This window comes from Eublepharis macularius, chromosome 8 (genome assembly GCF_028583425.1).
Source record: "Eublepharis macularius isolate TG4126 chromosome 8, MPM_Emac_v1.0, whole genome shotgun sequence".
In the NCBI taxonomy this organism is placed as follows: Eukaryota; Metazoa; Chordata; class Lepidosauria; order Squamata; family Eublepharidae; genus Eublepharis; species Eublepharis macularius.
The window spans coordinates 97070173-97089351 of NC_072797.1; the positions used below are offsets into that span (position 1 = coordinate 97070173).

At 40.5% G+C, this 19179-nt stretch overlaps 1 protein-coding gene across 2 annotated transcripts in view; it reads right to left on the reverse strand.

Moving 5' to 3' along the window:
* Positions 1 to 19179, reverse strand: part of PCSK5 (proprotein convertase subtilisin/kexin type 5) — a 387486-nt gene that overhangs the window by 347746 nt on the left and 20561 nt on the right. For both annotated transcript variants that reach the window (XM_054986670.1, XM_054986669.1), the window contains exon 2: positions 7819 to 7923. In XM_054986670.1, coding sequence (XP_054842645.1) covers positions 7819 to 7923 — 105 coding nt within the window. The remainder of the gene's footprint in view (positions 1 to 7818; positions 7924 to 19179) is intronic.

A 19179-nucleotide genomic window follows, 5' to 3' on the forward strand; every position in this document is an offset into this window, starting at 1 on the left:
GGTGCTACTGGACCCAACTCTTGCTCTTCAAAATGGAGGAAGTCTTTGCAAAAAATAATGTGCAGATGCTGTGTCCATGATGCAAGGAGGAGGCACAACCCATACAAGGATACCTTCCTCCCCTGATGGAGAAGAAGCTTATCGGCTGTTGTTTTACAGAAACTGCTCAGAAATGGCATCCATGCATCTCTGTGTGAAGGAGATTATAGCCAGCAGCTACATCTATATTGAGGAGCAAAGTATGTATGTTACATGCACTGACTGATTAATAAAGTATAAATAGTGTTTTTAAAAAATAAAATAAAAGTAGCTTTGGGAAATTGAGAACAGGTTATTTTGAGTAAAAAAGTAATGGGTAGAAGAATTACTTTACCCTTTTCCTGTCAGCCATTTCTCTGCTTCAAATTGCACCATTAATCTGCTTTTCTGCCTTGGGGCCTTCAGAGAGATATATACAAGAGAAAAGAAGTGTCTGGAACTCTGCAGGTGCCAAAACAACTGAGGGTGCGATTTGGAGTAAGAAAAAGATGATGGGGGGAAAATTAAGCACTTTTCACATTCTCCTTGTCCACTCACCCTAAAGCTGTTTTCGTTTTTAAAGGGCTGTTAAGGCTTCATTGCACATCTTTTCATATAGCAAACAGTTTGCTTCTGAAAACATTTGAGAATCCATTAATTTCATGCAACACAATGACAGGACAGTCTAACAGATGTGTTAGCAGCCTATGGAGGACCTACTTCTAAGAGAATTCAAGACAGCTAGGTCTGAGGGCATAACTTCTATTCATGACAATGTGAAGAAGCATTACTTTGAGCAGAGAGTACAGTGGCAATTTTACTGGACGGGGGACAGGATCTTTCTCCTTTCCCCGAAACCAGACATAATTTAAAATACAGAGCTGTCTGCCTTGCAGTCTCATTCTTTCTAGATGTAGCAGTAGGATGGGACATCAGAGAACCAAGCTATTGGGGAGGATGGAGGAGACTGCTTATCCTGCCCTTAATAGCAGAGTGTTTAAGATTATGAGCTAGCAGCTCCTAGCTTAAATCTCAGTTCAGCTATAAATTCCCCAGAGGTGTAAGACAAGCTACTCTCTCCCTTGGTCTCCCTCTTATCCACATAAGAATAATAATTTACTTCCAAGGACTATTGTAAGTACAATTAAACTAATAAATGTAAACAGATTTGAACATTTGGGGGAAATGCCGTATAAATACATTATGATGATAATGAGATAATGAGTAACAGGACACTCAAATATGCCATAGTCCAAAAACCCTGCCATATCAATGTTATTCAATGTACAGATTTTATCAGGTTTCCACCACAAATTACATCCACCACAAATTAATGGGATAGTAACCTACTTTTTAAAGCCTAAAAATCCAAATACGTTAATCAGCCTTCTGGGCAATGCCTATCAACACTATGACTTGCTGGAACATGATATCTGCCTGTTGTTTAGAGTTTAGGTTTCTGAGATGGTCTGATAACAAGATAAAATGGACAAGTGGGTATCATGGCTTTTTCCACAGTATGCTGTAACCCAGCGTATCTTACCACCCTCAAAGTGATAACCCATCCTTGTAGTCCATTCTGATCTAATGAGTAGTTTAAGTAAAAATGCCACAAACTCCTATTGAATACATTTCACATTTCTATCTATTTGACACACTCATTGGAAGTGAATCAGTGTACAGTCGTAGAAAGGTCTATTTCTTTCCAAGCAATCTACAAGAAGATGTCAGTATAATGGAATCTCACTATGTTTTTAGCAGAGAGAAAAAAACAATTGGTATGCTCTTTAAACAAATAGACAAGTAATTACTAATATGAAGGCTGAGCTTTTTGAGGCACTTGCCAAGAATCCGGATAATTAAAAAGAATATGAACTGTAAAGCAAAGTAATCAAACACAAATTTTATCAGGAGGTAAGATTACAGTCTTCTAGTGAATAATTTGATTTAATTGTATCAATAATACCTTGTTGCTAGTAATCAAAGAAAACTCTAACAAGGAATTCTATTGATACTTTGTCCAGTTTATTTATGATTACAAAGCAAACATAGCAATGACTCTTAAAAAGAGTTTATAAAATAATAATTTTCCACATAAATTATTATTTATGGTAGACTTTCTCTGAAATGCAATAACCAATATTACCCATTTTTAACCAGCTGCCATTCAAGTTGCAGTGCCACTAGGGTTTTCCTTTTAGCTTGGAACTGAACAGCTGCACAGTGAATGGAGTTTAATTGGCTCTAGTAGGAGCAAGGAAGACAACTTTTTGCTTTGAATGCTACAGACCTTTCAAGCAAGCCCAGAAGCGCCTGAATCAGTGCAATTGTACACCTTTATTTTTGGATAATGGTTTTCCACAGTTTCAAATGAAAAAAAATGAGATAGAGACTCAGGGCTCCAATCCACACATCACAGAATAGTTTTAGTTGCAGCAACACAAACTATCATCTGAACACCACAGCTAAAGCAATCTTTTAGAACTGTGCTACTTGTGTCATGGCTTACTGCTCTGCTCCATCCCTACCCAGAGTCATCTGGGATAACCAAACCCCACTGGGAACACCATTACTGGTAGGAACCTTCCCCCCCAGACTACAAAGCCTCCCCAGACAGCAGGAGACTAGTGGGCCAGCTTCCTGGAAGCCCTCACAGATCTGACTCTTGACAGCTCAAGGCAGGTCGAGGTCTGGAGGAAGGAGGCACCTGAGGATAATATCAGCTGAGATTGCAGCCATCAGAAGCCCAGCAAGGCCCAGAAGCATCAAGCTGGCCAGCTAGAGAGACTGGAAGTACTCAAAGACTCAGGGGTATGACGGCTGAGGGGGAAGAGCTTGCCTTCTAAAAGTTAAGCAATCAATACTGAAGTGCCAGATAACAAAGCTTTTTTTGTACTATTTGCACTAAGGAATACACTTTACATTTTGGCTTTGTTAATAAGCAGCTGTATTTTGCTAACAGTGGTTTCGTCCACAATGTTCCACTATGTTCTTGACTTATTCCAGCATTGCCAAGATGTTTTTTAATGTATGAGTACATAAACAAACTCTAGTCATAGCCTCAGACAAGGGATATGGCTATTGATTTCTATAAAGGAAGGTTATATACTGGTCTGTCTGTAACATTATTACTTGATAACTAGTCAGGACAAAGGATTTTAAAAAGGGAGCATTGTTCGTTTCTTCTTCACAATTTCCCCCATGAGCAATGGCTTTTCTAGTCCCTGAATATTTAATTTTAGAAAGGCTCCACAGAACCAAAGTTAAAACAATATCATTTAAGAAATATGTAGGAGATTTATAATTACTCACAAGGCATCCAATCTCTAAAGTAGACTTATTTGAAAATTCTTTTAAAAGACATTCAACCAAATCCAAAATTATGGGTCAGCCTAAGAAATTTTAGGATTTGATTTAGAAAATCCAAATGATGCATTCCCAACCATAACATGGGATACAATCACTGCTGTACACTTTTGTGGCTCAATTCCATGCAATGAGACTTGTTCAGAAAAATTAACCAGGAGACTGTGTCCCATGTTTCACACCAATCTGTGTCCCTACCATCCAAAGTCCACTGCCTGAGTTCACCTTCTTATGGTATGTAGAGCTGCATTTATATTTTACATTTCAGGTGCTCTAAGCATTTTACATGCATTCTCTCAGTAATCCTTACTGCAACCCTATCAGTTAGGCCAATATTATTATCCATACATTGCTGATGGGAAGCTGATATTTGAACCAGTGCTTTAGGTTGTTCTGGTATGTTTGGGGTGGGTGGGCAGGAAGCTATACAGCTGGTGTCTGCTACTTTGTGAATGATACAGTTGCATCAACCATGAAACATCTAATAAATAAATAATGTATTTGTCAATGTTCACAAAATAGCACAGATATAGTGCAGAATATATTGTGAACTGGTAAAATGCCAGGGGAGCCAATGTGATTTACTGTGACACTTCTTTTTGACAATTTGGGGGGATGGTTATAGAGAGGGCAGAAGTGTTACTTTCCACACGAGTCCTGCTATCATTTAGTTTATCGCTAAATTTGTAAATGTATTTTTTGCTCCTCTGAAACCTAATCAGACTGAGATCATGCAATATAAGAAGCATTGCTTTATTGAATTAACTGGGGTTGTCATTCATGTTCAGCACAGCAAAACTCCTTCTGACATCCAACCAGAATGAAAGCAGTGATATACAGGAAACACTGCCCCTATCATGAATTGCTAACATTTGCCTCTCGACGTTGGCTACATAGTATCATTATTCTAAGCAGAGGATCCCTGAGTGGCTAGGATCATGCAGCGAAGGAGCCGAAGGAGCCAAATGAGCAGATAAGAGGTAGACTACACTGTTTGCTAAAAGCACAAGGTCACTCTTTCATGGATAAGTGTGGATTTAAATCTATGTTCCACAGGCCGTGGTCTATCATACTAACTGCACCTTGCCAGTTTCTAACCCCTTAAAAAACTTTAGTCCCAACATTTTTGTAGAAGAAAAATGAAATGACTTAAACATAATAGTACATATTGACGTCAGAACATAACAATTAACCATTTGTGATAAAAAATATAATATAAGGAATGACAGAAACCCAAGATGAAATATCTACTTACTTTAAAAAAACAAGACTGTACCAAATTAGAGAAGAGCTTTTATATTAAGGTGCTCTAATGTTTTGCCATCAGTTATCCTTGAAGACAAAGCAAATTCCTTCAAAAGACTGTTTTACCCTCATGATGCAGGAGTAATAGATAGTGTAGTCCATGTGCTGTTGTATTTGTATTTACTATAAGGGAGTTAGAGAAGACATAACCATTTCGTTTTGGCTACTGTATCAAGCTGTTCAGCAGAAGATCTAGTTATTCTTTTTCTTTCTTGGGATAATGTACACTGAGAGTGGCTTTTAAAAAAAAAATCTTTAACCACTGAGTCTGGGATGGAAGATGAAGGAATTTTTTTGATCACACACACCCAAATCGTATAATCCTACTATAAAAAAGGCAAGCCGCATTGCCAATGACTCACTTTTTATCCCTGCACAGACACACTTGCAGGCCCCTCTGCAGGGATAAAAAGTGGGTCATCAGCAACATGGCTTGCCTCAGAGGCCCCAAAGAGGCCGCTGCGGCAGTGGGAAGGCCCAGTGCAGCAGCGCACCCTCTGGAAGCCCCGAGGAGCCAGCCACAGCAGCAGGAAGGCCCAGTGCAGTGGTGTGGCCTTCCAGAGGCCCTAAGGAGGCTGTAGTGGCAGCAGCAAGGCTCACCACGGCAGATTGGCCACTGCGGGGCCTTGGGAGGGCTGTGCCACCACACTGGGCCTACTTGCTACTGTGATAGGCCTCTGAAGGGCTGCAGAGTCAAACAGGAGGCCCAGCACAGCTGCACGGTCCTCAAGGCCCCACAGCAGCCATGAAAGCAGCAGGGCCAGTGAGGCCCTCCCAAGTTTCTGCAGCAGCCACAGAGACAGCAGAGAGGCCCAGCACGGCAGCAAGGCCCTCCCAAGGCCCCGTGGTGGCTACAGAGGCAGTAAGAAGGGACCGTGGAGGTGGTAGGGAGGTGCACCACAGCCACACAGCCCTCCCAAGGACTGCAGCAGCCACGAACGCAGTGGAGAGGCCTAGGGCACTCCCCCCCCCAAGTTCCTGCAGTAGTCATGGAGGCAGCAGGAAGGCCTGACGGAACAGCACAGCCCTGCCAAGGCTCCGCAAAAGCCATGGAGGTAGCAGGAAAGCCTGGCATGGAGGCGCAGCCCCACAGCAGGGGTCCACCAAATCAGTTTTTTAGAGCCCGTTGTATTTTTCCACACAACAGGCTCTTATAAGTAAAAGTAGATGTCAACAATTATAACAAACTTGTTATAATGATTGTGTCATATTATTGAGAGAGTTCAATTGACTATGAAGAGAAAAAATAAGAATAAGTAATATTCTTAAAAGTCGTAATTATAAACACCTCAACTGTTCCTTTTTTTAAAAAAAATTTTTTATTGGATTAGAAATCTCTATAATATCTATTACAATCAATTTCCTTTAAATATTCCAATTCTAACCCCCTCCCTTTCCCCCCGCTTTTGTTGACTTCCAACAGTTTTCCAACCCCTTATCCGTTTTTTCCCCCTACTCATTTCAAACTTATTTTATTCTATTAAACATATACTTTCACTCTCTTCTAAGCTTCTATTATAACACAGTGCTATCTCTATTCCCTTTCCCACTTAACTTATCAACTAAATGTTACATTCCTGGCATATATTCTTTAATAATAACAGTCATTTGTCTACTTTTGTACATATTCTATCTTATTTCATTCTTGTCTCATCAATATGGGGCAAACAATTTGTCCCTTATTCTGCATAACTTTAAGTACTTCTATAAGCATTGTATACATTCACTGTAAGTCAATCAATTTAACTTGTACTCTATATGTTGCTCTTTACTTCCTTCTATCTTATATTCATTCTATTTTAGTTATATAATTTCTCCATTGTACAATTATCTGCCAGAAATAAAATTAGTTAATTTCTATCCTTATAATTCTTATAGTAACACCTCTATTATTTAGTACTATATATAGTAGTCAAATAAAATATTTGCTTAGAATTTCTCATTTAACTCTCCTCCCCTCGGTAAAGTCACTTCCCTCTTCTTTTGTTGTATTTCAGTAGTTTTCAAACTGCCACAGTTCTCCTCCCACCTCCCATTTTTTCACCAAATATTGCTTCAACTTTTCCCAATCCATGTTAAACTGTCCTGGATCAAGGTCTCTCAGTTTCCTTGTCATTTTGTCCATTTCCGCCATGTACAGCAATTTGTAAATCCAATCCTCGATAGTTGGCACTTCTTGTACTTTCCACTTTTGCGCATACAAAAGTCTAGCCGCTGCTGTCATGTAAAATAACAATGTCCTGTATTGTGCCGGAATATCCTCCATTCCCAAGTTCAGTAGCAGGAGTTCTGGGTTCTTATTAACTTGAAATTGTAAAATCTCACTTATCACCTCAACTGTTCCTGATACACTAAACATAAAAATCTTCAAACAGGGTTGCCATCTTTTTTCCTCATAGGTGTCCTATATATGATTTACGATTTACAATAGGAAGAAATTAACCAGATACAGGTTTTCCCATTCCCTCTTCTATATACTAGGAAATTCTGCATGTTACATTTCTGCCACTTATAAAGAGTATTGAAGCCACTGAAGAACCAGTTCTTATAAGTAAAAGTAGATGTCAACTATAACCACAAACCATTTGTCTGATGAAATCAGTAGCACTCTTCAAACCATATGCTTCTAGTGACACTAAAACAATAATACAACTACTTGAGCAAGTAGTTTGGGGTACATTCAGACTGCAGAGCAGCTGTGCTTGCTAAATTTCACCAAAGGGTGTGATCTAGCAAGTACAGAAGCTGCGCAACTATTGGAAGCATGACAGTACTGCCTATTGTCATATGGTATGTTTCTTTCATCTAAGAAAAAGTAATTTCTTCAATTTAATAAAAAAAACCCACGCCATTACTTGGGGATAGTTCAACATAGTAAAGCGCAGATCATCAAAAATATATTCTGTTCCCACAAACTAAGCCAGTCATGATGTTCTTAGAACAGCACAGCCATTTATAATACGATAGTCTTCATTCTATCCTAATCTGAAGCAGAAACCTGGTGAACAGATACTGTGTCACCTCTTGTAATCTTAGATGCCATCCAGGTAAACATCTCCTGGCATAACATTTCAAATTAAAAATGCAGATGCTTTCATCTTATATGATTGGCTAGATGGATTATCTTACCTTTGGTTCCATTGAAATGAAGCTGTGAGTACCTCTACTTGAGAGAACTGACCTTTTAATTGTTTTACTATGGTAGAAGTGGTAGTAATCCTTCAGTGCTCCAATCTGTAAGAAAGAAAAAAATGGGAAGGGAAAAGAGAGAAAGAGAGATTTAATTTATGAAAAGCAGTTTGTCTGTTTTTCATTTTTAAAAGGCCTATAAATTATGCAATTTCCTGCTGTTCTGAAATGTTACTTGAACCCCAGTGCTCATCTTTCAAAAGGACGACATGTGATATGAAATGGATGAAGTGTCCTTGAGGCAGTAACTGCATAACCAAAGATTATAACTGAGCTGCTTAGTCTGTAGCTACCTTTTAATGTTTAATTTATATGCAGCATTTTAAATAATTCCATACCGATCTCTATCCAAACTGTCTTCACAAGGCAAGTATAAAAATCACCAAATAGCAATATGGTTATTAAAAATTATTCCATCTAGTATGCTTAAGGAAATATACTGTAAAAAGGTATTATGCTTAGCTATTTATATATCATTAGCTCTCTCTCATACACACATACTCACATAAAACCATTGTCAAGAGAATCAAAACATTCACAATGAATAAATCCTTGCTGGACTTTTTGTACTGACTTCAGAAAGAATCAATTTCTTGAAATGCTTATTTGTTTTTTATAAAAAAAATAGGAAATGGTCAGACAACTTCTCAACTACAAATTAAAAATTATTGTATGACTATATTAGTTATATCATTGTAATCCTCAACTGCACTTCAAAAAATAACCAATGTGTCTGAACTGCAACTGAACTAGAGAAGGGTAAAGCAAGATTTATATGGAACAAAGATTATGTCATTTTATCTCAGTTTCAGATTGCTTACAGATCTCCACATTTTCTGGGATTACAGATGCCATGTTGAGACATCCATATCAACTCCTTCTGCAGTTCAATGCAACTTTACCATGTATTCCAGCCAAAAGAACTGGCACATGCTGTCAAAGGTGAAGCATTGATATGGAGTAAGTGGACATTTCTACATTTTGCATGGTCCATAATACTGAGTTTTTATCAGGAAAAAAACCCACTCCTGTTGGTGAATAAAGCATACAGTGTGTGCAATGCCTACCTACTACCTAGTTTCAGGTGGGTAGCCATATTGGTCTGAAGTCAAAGAGCCCAATAACAGCTTTAATGACCAACTAGATTTCCAAGGTATGAGCTTGAGCATTGACTCTTGAAATCTAGTTGGCCTTTAAGGTGCTATTGAACCCAGATCTTACCTATTACCTAGCAACCCTTAACCATCTTCACAGGAGAAACTGTTAGAAAGGGCATTCTTATACCTTCATTAATATTGCATCACACAATTAGTGAATCTGACATCAATACAATTACAGGTGGGAGACCCACAAGGACCTGATTTCCTCCTTCATTGTTTTTTCTTTCCCTTCCCTGGCAACCCCCATAACCTCTCCCCCTTTCCTACTTCCTTCTCAACTTCCCGCCCACCAGCCAATCTACTTTTATTCTCATTCCCCAATATTCACCGTTTCCTCCTTTCCTACACAAGGCAGCCTCTCCCTGGGAAACGTCTAACTGAGCTGAGTGATGGCTGCCAGCACTGGGCCAGAACCAACAGCACAGTGACCTCTAGCTCTGGGCTGGTCTAAGTTGGGTGGTGGCTGCCAGGACCAAGCCAGGACAGGCCGAGTTGCATGGTGGCTATTGCTAGTGCCTGCCAGACTACTCCCCAGCTGTACAGTGGCTGCCACTGCTGGGCCCGCTTCCCTCTCTCCTTCCCACCCACCAACCAACTTAGCTTTATCTGTTACCATATCCTCAGCTTTCTCTCCTTCCCTTCCTCTGACAGACTCTCCCCAGGAAAAGTCTGGCTGGGTTGTGTGGCAGTTGGTGCCAGGTTGGGCTGCTCAATGGCCACAAACAGTTGTGTATTTGCCACCACCAGGCAGGGATAGACTGAGTTGTGTGGTGGCCTTCTTCACAAGGCCAGGCCAAATTGTGTGAGTAGTGAGCTTCTAGTAGTTACTACTGGGCTTGTCCATAGCAAGTATTTGTCCATCTAGGGACATAACAGTGGTGAGTGGGTATTTTTTGAGGGTGAGTATTTTGGCTTCACAGTCCACTTCTGCTCTCCTCCACCTTTGCTTCCAAGGACTTGTTGCCAAGTAGGCCCCCTCTCCTGCTTTAAAGCCTGCCATGGACTGTGTTAAAGTTTCCTGCATTGCTGTTTTACTGCTACACAAAGACTGCCCTGCACGTGTGTGTTCTGGTACACGTGTCAGTTTCCTGCCTGCCTGTTAATTACCTTGCTGCTGCAATAGACTGTGTAGTTCCCTGACTCCATGTTTGGTTAACTGCACAAAGGACTCTTTTCCTGGGCAGCCCTGCTCAGACCTGTATCTGGACTTCCCAGTGCGTGTTTGGACTTTGTTACAAGTGTGCCCCGTGCCTGCACTGCCATCTGCCACGGACCATGCCTGTTCCCTGCTATGGACTGTGTTTTACGTGCTGTTCCCCCTGCCTCCATGGAAGCCTGCCTCATATGGGCCCAAGCCGCTGTTAGCAGCCGGGCGCCTGCCGGGGAAATCTCCAGCGAGCCTGGCTAGGCGCTCCCTGGTCAGTTCCCGCCTGGAGCCTCCCCGCGGGTCGGCCACCGAGCTTGCCCTCGCTACCGGGCAGCCTGCTATGCAGCCCCTGCAGAACAAAATGGCTATTCCCTTATGAAACAGCAAATAGAAGAGGGAAAAAAACAATCCACAGGGAATACAATACTAGTCTACAAAATTACAAAAATGTATTCAGAGTGCAAAGGCTACAAAATTTCATCACTGTGTTCAAATAAATACTCTTAATACAATTTCCAGGCACATACATGAACAATACAATACTTTTTACATAATCATATAGGGCACATTGCAGTGGACATCCACAGTTTCCACAGTCTTTTTGAAATAATTATAACAATTCTTTCCAGGGCTCCCCTTGGCAAGTGAATGGTGAAGCCCAGCCGTGAAGCAGACTCCAACCCACGCTCAATCTGGGGCCGGCTATCTGTGGCAGATATCGGAATCCTTCATCAGGAGCGTGTGGAATGCTACAATAAAAGATTTCTTATTATTCAGCCTCTTTAGTTTACATGGGAGTATTCCACAACCCAAACCACAAACACATACCTTTACAGCAGAAAAGGAAACTTCCAATGTATTCAAATCCTGCATGCCCAAAACATAAACTTGAAAATCTCTTATGCGTGTGTGGCTGAGGGAATCAAAAACACCTATATCAGCAGTCTCAGACTAATAATAAACAGGTGTCTTAAAGGGAACACGCATGTATTCACATTCATTCCATTAAATACAAACAGAAACCATTTACTACAAAAAACAGTTGAGAGAAAGCTCATGATTCAACCCAAACGGGTGCATTGTGTTCAGCTTATGAATCCAATGCACCTCCCGGCTCTGGAGTGCTACCTGCAAAGTTACAGAATGTAAGGTATGTGTTTGTGGTTTGGGTTGTGGAATACTCCCATGTAAACTAAAGAGGCTGAATAATAAGAAATCTTTTATTGTAGCATTCCACACGCTCCTGATGAAGGATTCCGATATCTGCCACAGATAGCCGGCCCCAGATTGAGCGTGGGTTGGAGTCTGCTTCACGGCTGGGCTTCACCATTCACTTGCCAAGGGGAGCCCTGGAAAGAATTGTTATAATTATTTCAAAAAGACTGTGGAAACTGTGGATGTCCACTGCAATGTGCCCTATATGATTATGTAAAAAGTATTGTATTGTTCATGTATGTGCCTGGAAATTGTATTAAGAGTATTTATTTGAACACAGTGATGAAATTTTGTAGCCTTTGCACTCTGAATACATTTTTGTAATTTTGTAGACTAGTATTGTATTCCCTGTGGATTGTTTTTTTCCCTCTTCTATTTGCTATCCAGCCCCAGCTATGCCCAGCCGGCATCCATGTTCTCAGACAGCCAGAAAACCCAGGGAAGAAGACTGCTTTGGGAAGCCATTTTGGCGAAGCGGGCACACCACGTCCGCAGCGAAAGTACCTCGCCCCGCTCTGCATATCTTAGGAGCCGCCCCGGAGAAGGAACTAAGTGCCGACCATCCCAAGCACTTAGAGAATGCATCTCAAAGAAACCTCCGCATTCCAGAGCTGATGACATCAGGGCAAGCCCTGTCCGCTGGAACATCCATTCAGCCCACTCGGATTTCCCCCTCCCTCTTTTGTCCCCTCTTCCTGAGGTGTCACTTATCACAATCAGATTACCAAAGTGGCCCATCCAAGCCATTCAGTAACCCATTAGAACCTTTGTTTTAATCTGTGAGAACCACCAAGTACAGCACCAGCCCCAGGGTACGTTTTGGGGTATTTAAGTCGGTCTCTCAGACCGCATGGTGCGCGTGCCATCCTATCCAGAACCCCTTGCTGTCTGTCCGTGGTCCCATTGCTGGCATTGGGCCACCTCGCTGTTGTGTCTCTGCTTCACTTCAGGATTGTGAGTATTCCCCACCAACGTTGGGAACCTGCTAATGCGAAAGTCTCTATATTTCATACTCTGTATTTCCTAGGTCTTGTGTGCTTTCTTGTGTGTATGTGCAAGTTCAGGCTTACGCCACACTATTAGTAAATACACGTGTTTGGAACCTATTTGTAGTCTGCCTCTTTGTCACTAGAGTGTCTGGAATCGGGACCTCCGTAAACATAGGTTAGATCCGCGCTAATTTTAGTTACAGACTGCTAAAGCTAATTTCCCCCATTATAAAAAAGCAGTTCTGGTAACAGACTAGAATGTTTGGCTGTATTGCCCTGGTCGTCTATAATTCCCCAACAACCACTGAGAGTTCAGTGCTTAAAGCTACAGGAATCATTTCAGTTATTTTGGAAAGTTTTAATCCCAGAAAAAAAGAGAGAGTTTTAAGATTTTATATTTTTCTGTGACCCTGGAACTTCCTTCATATTTGGGAAGACATCTTTAAGGTCTGTCCGTAGCTCCATTTTGCGGTTCTATGATGTGGTTCAGAAATAGATATATTGATATATCTGTGTACCACCAATTCAGTTAATTCACAGCCTAGAATTCCTTACTCACAACTAGAGACAGGCACAAACCAGGGAAAAAATGAACCGTGTAGTTCCATGTTTGTCGCATTTCACGAACCATGAACTTTCACGAACCTGCCTCGGTTCACGAACTGGTTCGTTTTGATTCGTGAAAACGTCACATCCAGGTCAGCGAATCGTCACTTCCAAGTCAGCAGAGGGCCACTCCTGGGTCAGCAGAAGGTCTGCAGGAAGTCCATCCCCTGTTGCCTAGGAAAGTGATTGAGCGGTGCCAGGCTGTCTGAAGTGACGAATCAAAAAACCAAACCAAACAAACCAGCCTAAAGTTCGTGGTGTTCATCAGAAATGCGCTCTGACGAACCACCGGCTTGCAAACCATGAACCAGCCTGGTTCATCACAAACTTTGATTTGTATTTCAGATCATGTCCATCTCTACTCACAACCACCAAATAAAGAATTTTTCTGTATAGAATGATCAATCAACAAGGATTTTTGCCTTACTAAAGTCTAATGAGGTTGTATCCCACTTGATTCAAGAACCAAATTAAACAGTATTTATTTGCTCTAGCAGTATTTTTCACATATTATAGTTATTAAGCTAAAGCATAGAATTTAATCTGCTAGTATGGGCCTCCCTCCAATTAGTGCAGATCAAAGAAGTTCCATATTTTAATGAGGAGCTTTTATTCCACCCTAACTAGTAAAGTTACTGCATAGCTGTAATATAATAGTCACAAATTAAATTGTTTCTTATTTTCAAAACATCACTTTCTGCACACTAAAAACTTTTTAAAGGACAAAATGAATAAAAATGGTGCCAAATTCTCATAATGATGTCTTCTTACCACTCATTGTTGATTTGAGTGACTAAGACAGCTCCAAAGCAACAGCCAAACCAGTCAGCTCACCATAGGTCTTTTAATATTGGAAGTTTGCCTAAAGCTATAGAGCCCCCGATTTGGTCAGTAGCAGTTTGATGTTAAATTTATGTTAAGACCCAGCCTTAGTTTTAAAAACTGCAAAGCAAACAGTAACAAAGAGACAGCCTAGGGCATTCTGAGTTGGGAATAATTACTTCTGAACAGAAACAGAATGTATTTTTGCTTCATATAGCCTTATACAATGCATGTATTACCTGAAAACTTTGAATTTAGGGGATGAAGAGCTCTACCCTAATCAGAACTTGGCTACAGAATGAAAAGAACAGAGGTCACGGCTGAGATGGAAGATTTCCAGATGAGAAAGGGTTACAAGCTGAGAAAAGGTTTGCTAAGCAGTAGCTACCCAGAACAGAGTCTATTATTAGAAGATCCTCTGTATAAATCATCTAGGACCAAGAGATAAACGAAGCAATTTGTGGTTAAACTAGACAGAGATCAGAAGTTCATTCTTGGGCACCCCTTGCATGAATATGTGAGAAATTGGGGGTAAGCTTACACCCAGTAACAATTAGAATAAAACAAGTGAGGGACCTGCAAGGACCTGTGGAGAGTAATTCTTTTCCCTCTATCCCACTATTTCTTCTTTCCTTTCCATTGCCTCTCCCCCTTTCCTGCTTTGTTCTCTCCTTCCCACTCACCAGTCAGCCTACCTTTATCTGCCCATCTGTCTTGAATTTTCTCTTCTCTCCACCCTTACCCCAGCAGTTTCTATCCAGGAAAATGGCTCAGTTGCATGGTGCCACCTGCAAGGCTGGGTCCAGTTGTATGGCAGTGAACCATCAAGGACTTGTTGGGGAGCGCCACATTATCCTCCTTATCCCCTTCCCTGCACTACTTCCTCTATTCCCTCATCCTGCCATCTCACATATCCTCACCTTTCTCTGCTTCTTTCTCTCCTTCTCACTCATCAACCAACCTACCTTTATCTGCCCTCTTTCCCATCCCGATAGCACCTTCCTGAGAAAACCCTGTTCAAGTTGTGCAATGACAGCTGAGCCTGACCTAGTTGCATGGTAGAAAACCTGCAAGACTTGCCGGGGGCGGGGCTCATTTTCCCATGCATCTCCTTCCCCATATGATGTGTGTGTATATATGAGCAGAAGCAGACAGACAGATTTCAGATCTTTTGCAAACTAGGGGCTTTTCTATAAACCAGGTTTGTAGAAAAAACTCTCGTCCGTCCATGGCTTCAGTCTGAATTTAACATCCACAGATTCAGCCACACTGAGAATTAGATATATTGATGTAGAAAAGGAGCTACTGCTTAAAGAAACATGTAAAGATAGGAGGAATATGAAATAGGAGTCCTTAGGAATGAATAAATTTGGCTTAAGTTTTAATAGATCTTAAGCCAAATTTATTCATTCCTAAGGACTCCTGTGGCTGAAGTAGATGTTGCCAGTTTATGAGAGGAAAAGCCTATTTCAGGAAGCTGATACAACTGACCTTTTGATCTAGTTTTGGAAAGTAATAGAAACATTTTTATTTAAAATTTGGACTATTTGACCATTAGAGTACTCACACCACTCCAGGGCAGAAGAAACTCAAAGAGATACCATCCCAAGAAACCAAGCTTATTTCTATGCTTTCCAATGCAGCAGGTGTAAAGACTGGCATGACTGTGGGCTTCTGCTTTTTCTAGGTCATCACCAACAACCTCCACAAATTATTCATATTCTCTACTACTTAAGCAAATGGCTGTACACCTTGTAGCTTTCAATTGCCTGTGGGTATGATAATTAGAATTGTCTGGTCTCCCGCTATAGGAAGAGACCTTTCATTAACACTCCTTTGTCTCCAACATTGCTCCAAGTGGTAGTGAATTTTTTTTAAAAAAACAATACTGGTATAACACAATTCTTATGGTTTTTACCATAGAATTTCCGGAAACTCCTAGAGTGACATGACATCACTTCCTGATTTTTCCTGAAAGTGACATCATGGCACATGCGATGCCTGCAGCTCTCCATGTCTCTGCCCCCCAAGCTCCCACCAGTTGCCAGGCACAGTAATGTCACTACAGATAGTATAACATGCTTTGCATGTTCTTTACTTGATTCTTTTGTATTACTTGAATACAGTGCTATGATGCTTAATAAATTGGTTTGATTTCTAAGTCTAACCTGTAGTGTGCATGGTTTGCCTTGGTCCCACTAAGATCCTGATCTATTCTAAATAGATATTCATAATGTAACACAAGGAAACTATCTTGTTTTATTACTAGGTTCATCCCTTCTAAAGTAGTGCTGCAAATTGTACAAAAATAAGGTATTTTATTGCTATTTAATGAGAGTAAACCACTCTTTTTTTCAAAAGATAGGTGTGAACACAGCCTACAGTTTAAAAGCGCAAAGATCAAGCTACCCTTCGCATATTTACTAACGAATTAAGATTTGTATCCTGCCCTCTTAGCTCAAGGCATCTTACAGATAATGACTAAAACATTACAGATTAAAACCAAATAATTTTTTAAAAGTCCCCCCCCCCCCCGCCAAGAATCCCAGCTTTTCATACCCTAAGCAAACAAGCTTTGCAGCACCTCCTGAATGGGGCTCCCCTTACTTCTTCAGAGAGCCCATTCCAAAAACTACATGCCACGTTGGAAAAAGCCCAGGCTCTCTTCAATGTCAGGTAGGCCACCTTAAGTGGGGGAACAATCAGTTAGGATGGTTGTGGTTAGTATACTGAGATATGAGAGATAAGAAGGTAGCAAGTTTCTGAGTACTCTGAAGGTAAGGATGACACATTTGTACTAAATCTAAGATGGGGAAGAAAGACACTATAAGAATTTAAGAAGGGACATCACATTGCCAAAGGGACAAAAGAGAATTATTTTGGTGACATGTGTTGGATAGAAGAGTAAGGAACAGCAAAAGACATGTGAGGAGAGTTATAGCGGTCAAGGGGAAGCAGAATTACCTCAGAAAATTAAGCAGAATTTTCACCAAGGAAGAAGAATGGAAGCTTTTCTTCCGCTTTTTTGGGCAGTGATGTGCAGGCAGAAGTGACATGATACAGTGACAAACTGATGGGAATTGAAAGAAGATAAAATGGTGAGGTAAATCCAAGGGTTTGTACCTGTTTTACGAAGTGGAATTGATGTTGTCAATAGACGGAGAATATATAACAAACAGAAAACTTCGGAGGAAAGCGGAAATCTCAATCTTGTACATTATTTACAAAAACTTCAAAGGTCATAAAAATCCATAGATTGCATCATTAGTATCAAATGTTTAAGCATCATTATATGGGAGGGGGCATTATTCATTTGCAGCGCTGACCTTGCAGAAATGAAGGTTGCTGGCCATGAGCCATCTCAGAGGCTCCAAGGCACTTCACAGACCCTGGAGGTGTATTCATCATTGTTTCATTCCCATTCTTCATGTCTCTGGTCTTATAATACTTAGGATTGGTGGCAGTGGCAAAAGCAGAACTATGAGATAATGTGAATAAGAGCAAGTAGGCAGTCAGGTCAGTTAGGGTTGCCAGCTCCAGGTTGAAAAATACCAGGAGATTGGGGGGGGGGATGGAACCTGGAGAGGGCAAGATTGGGGAGGGGAGACCTCAGTAGGGTATAATGTCATACAGCCCACTCTCCTACATTGCCATTTTTTCCAGGGGAGGTGATTTCTGTGGCCTGGAGATCAGTTGTAATTCTGAGAGATCTCCAGCTACCATCAGGAGGTTGGCAACCTCACTCAGTAGACCTTGTAGGGAGAAAACAAGAGCTAGCTGCATCCAAGGCACCACAGATGAAGTAAGAGTTGACCACTCTGAGAACTTCTAGACCACAATGTACATTGAAATAAACTGCCTTGACAATATTATTTCACATTTTTATCTTGTAAATTCCCCACACAGTACAGAGTATATAATAACTACTATCAAGACTGGGGCACAGCCTAATTCTATGCATGTTTACTCAGAAGTAAATCCCACTTGTTCAGTGGGGTTTACTCCTAGGTAATTGTACACAGGACTGTAACCTTAACTAGATACATTTTACATAATTATAGTAAAATACTGATATACTGAAAAGCCCAGATAGACCATGTATTTTCACTTGCATCTCTTTTCCCTGGTTTGAATTTTTATTTAGTTAATGATTAATCCAGCAAATTAAAAAATAGTGCAAAACACCATCATTGCTATTTAAGCTCCAATTTCACTCTTTAAAATGGTCACTTCTGTAACCTAAAGATCTGAAGTCGAAGATTTAGCTGGTTGTCTGAGATCAGTATATAGTTTTTCCTCTTCTCAGACTTATCTTCTTTCTTTTCAACTCATTATTCTGAAGTCTCCCAAATCTCCTGTCCCAACTCTTTCTGAATTTACATTTATAACATAGATAAATTAAGCTTTACTAATGTGTGCATACACATGCATCTTCTCATTATTTCACTGCTAGTTTTATATTGCTATTGTTAGTAAGTTAAAACATAATTATTTCAAGCAATATTACCTTCTAGTCAGACTCATTTATAGCTCTGTATTTGTCAGTCTGAATCAAAGCATCTGATTTGAAACAAGGGTATACTGCTAAGTAAGCTGCTAAATATGAATTTCAGCTAGCTTCATAGAGATCCTTTACTCTGTTCCATTTCAACTTTGAAGACACTGAATTGGCACATTGAGTTAAACATCAAATGTAATGTCACTGAGAAATGACATTCTTTCAAAGGGCAGATTAATGTTTGCCAAAGAGCAACCTGGCATAACTTGTCATGTCCAGAATTCATATGCTTCATTAATGGTTACAGCCCTTTTCTCAGTATCTTCTCACATTAACAAAAAAACCCACTGAACAGCCCAAACTTGGAAACTATAGGACTTCTCTGTTTTTCTTTTGTTGTGACATGTTTACATAGCTATATTTGTAAACTGCAATTGCCAATAAAATGTTAATACAATTACAGTTTACAAATAAACAATGGCCACCATAACATCTAGTTTGGCCCTTACATGTATACATTTAAAAAGACAGAAGGTTCTGAACTAGGCTTGCCAGCCCCAGGGAGAAGTGGCTGGACTTCTCACCAGACTACAGAGATCATTTCCCCTAGAGAAAATGGCAGCTACAGAGGGCATACTCTATGGTATAACAGATTCTAGATGAAATCCCAGACAAGAGTTGGCAAATAAAAACATGGAATCTTGGGGAATATTCTACACAGTGGGACACACAAACTATGTTATTCAAATGAACTAAGATACACTTTGATTCAGGAATGACTGGCTTGCAGAATACTATATAACAGTCTTGAAAGTCATGCCTGCATTAAGCAAACCCTCCCCTGCCACATGAATTGACTTAAGC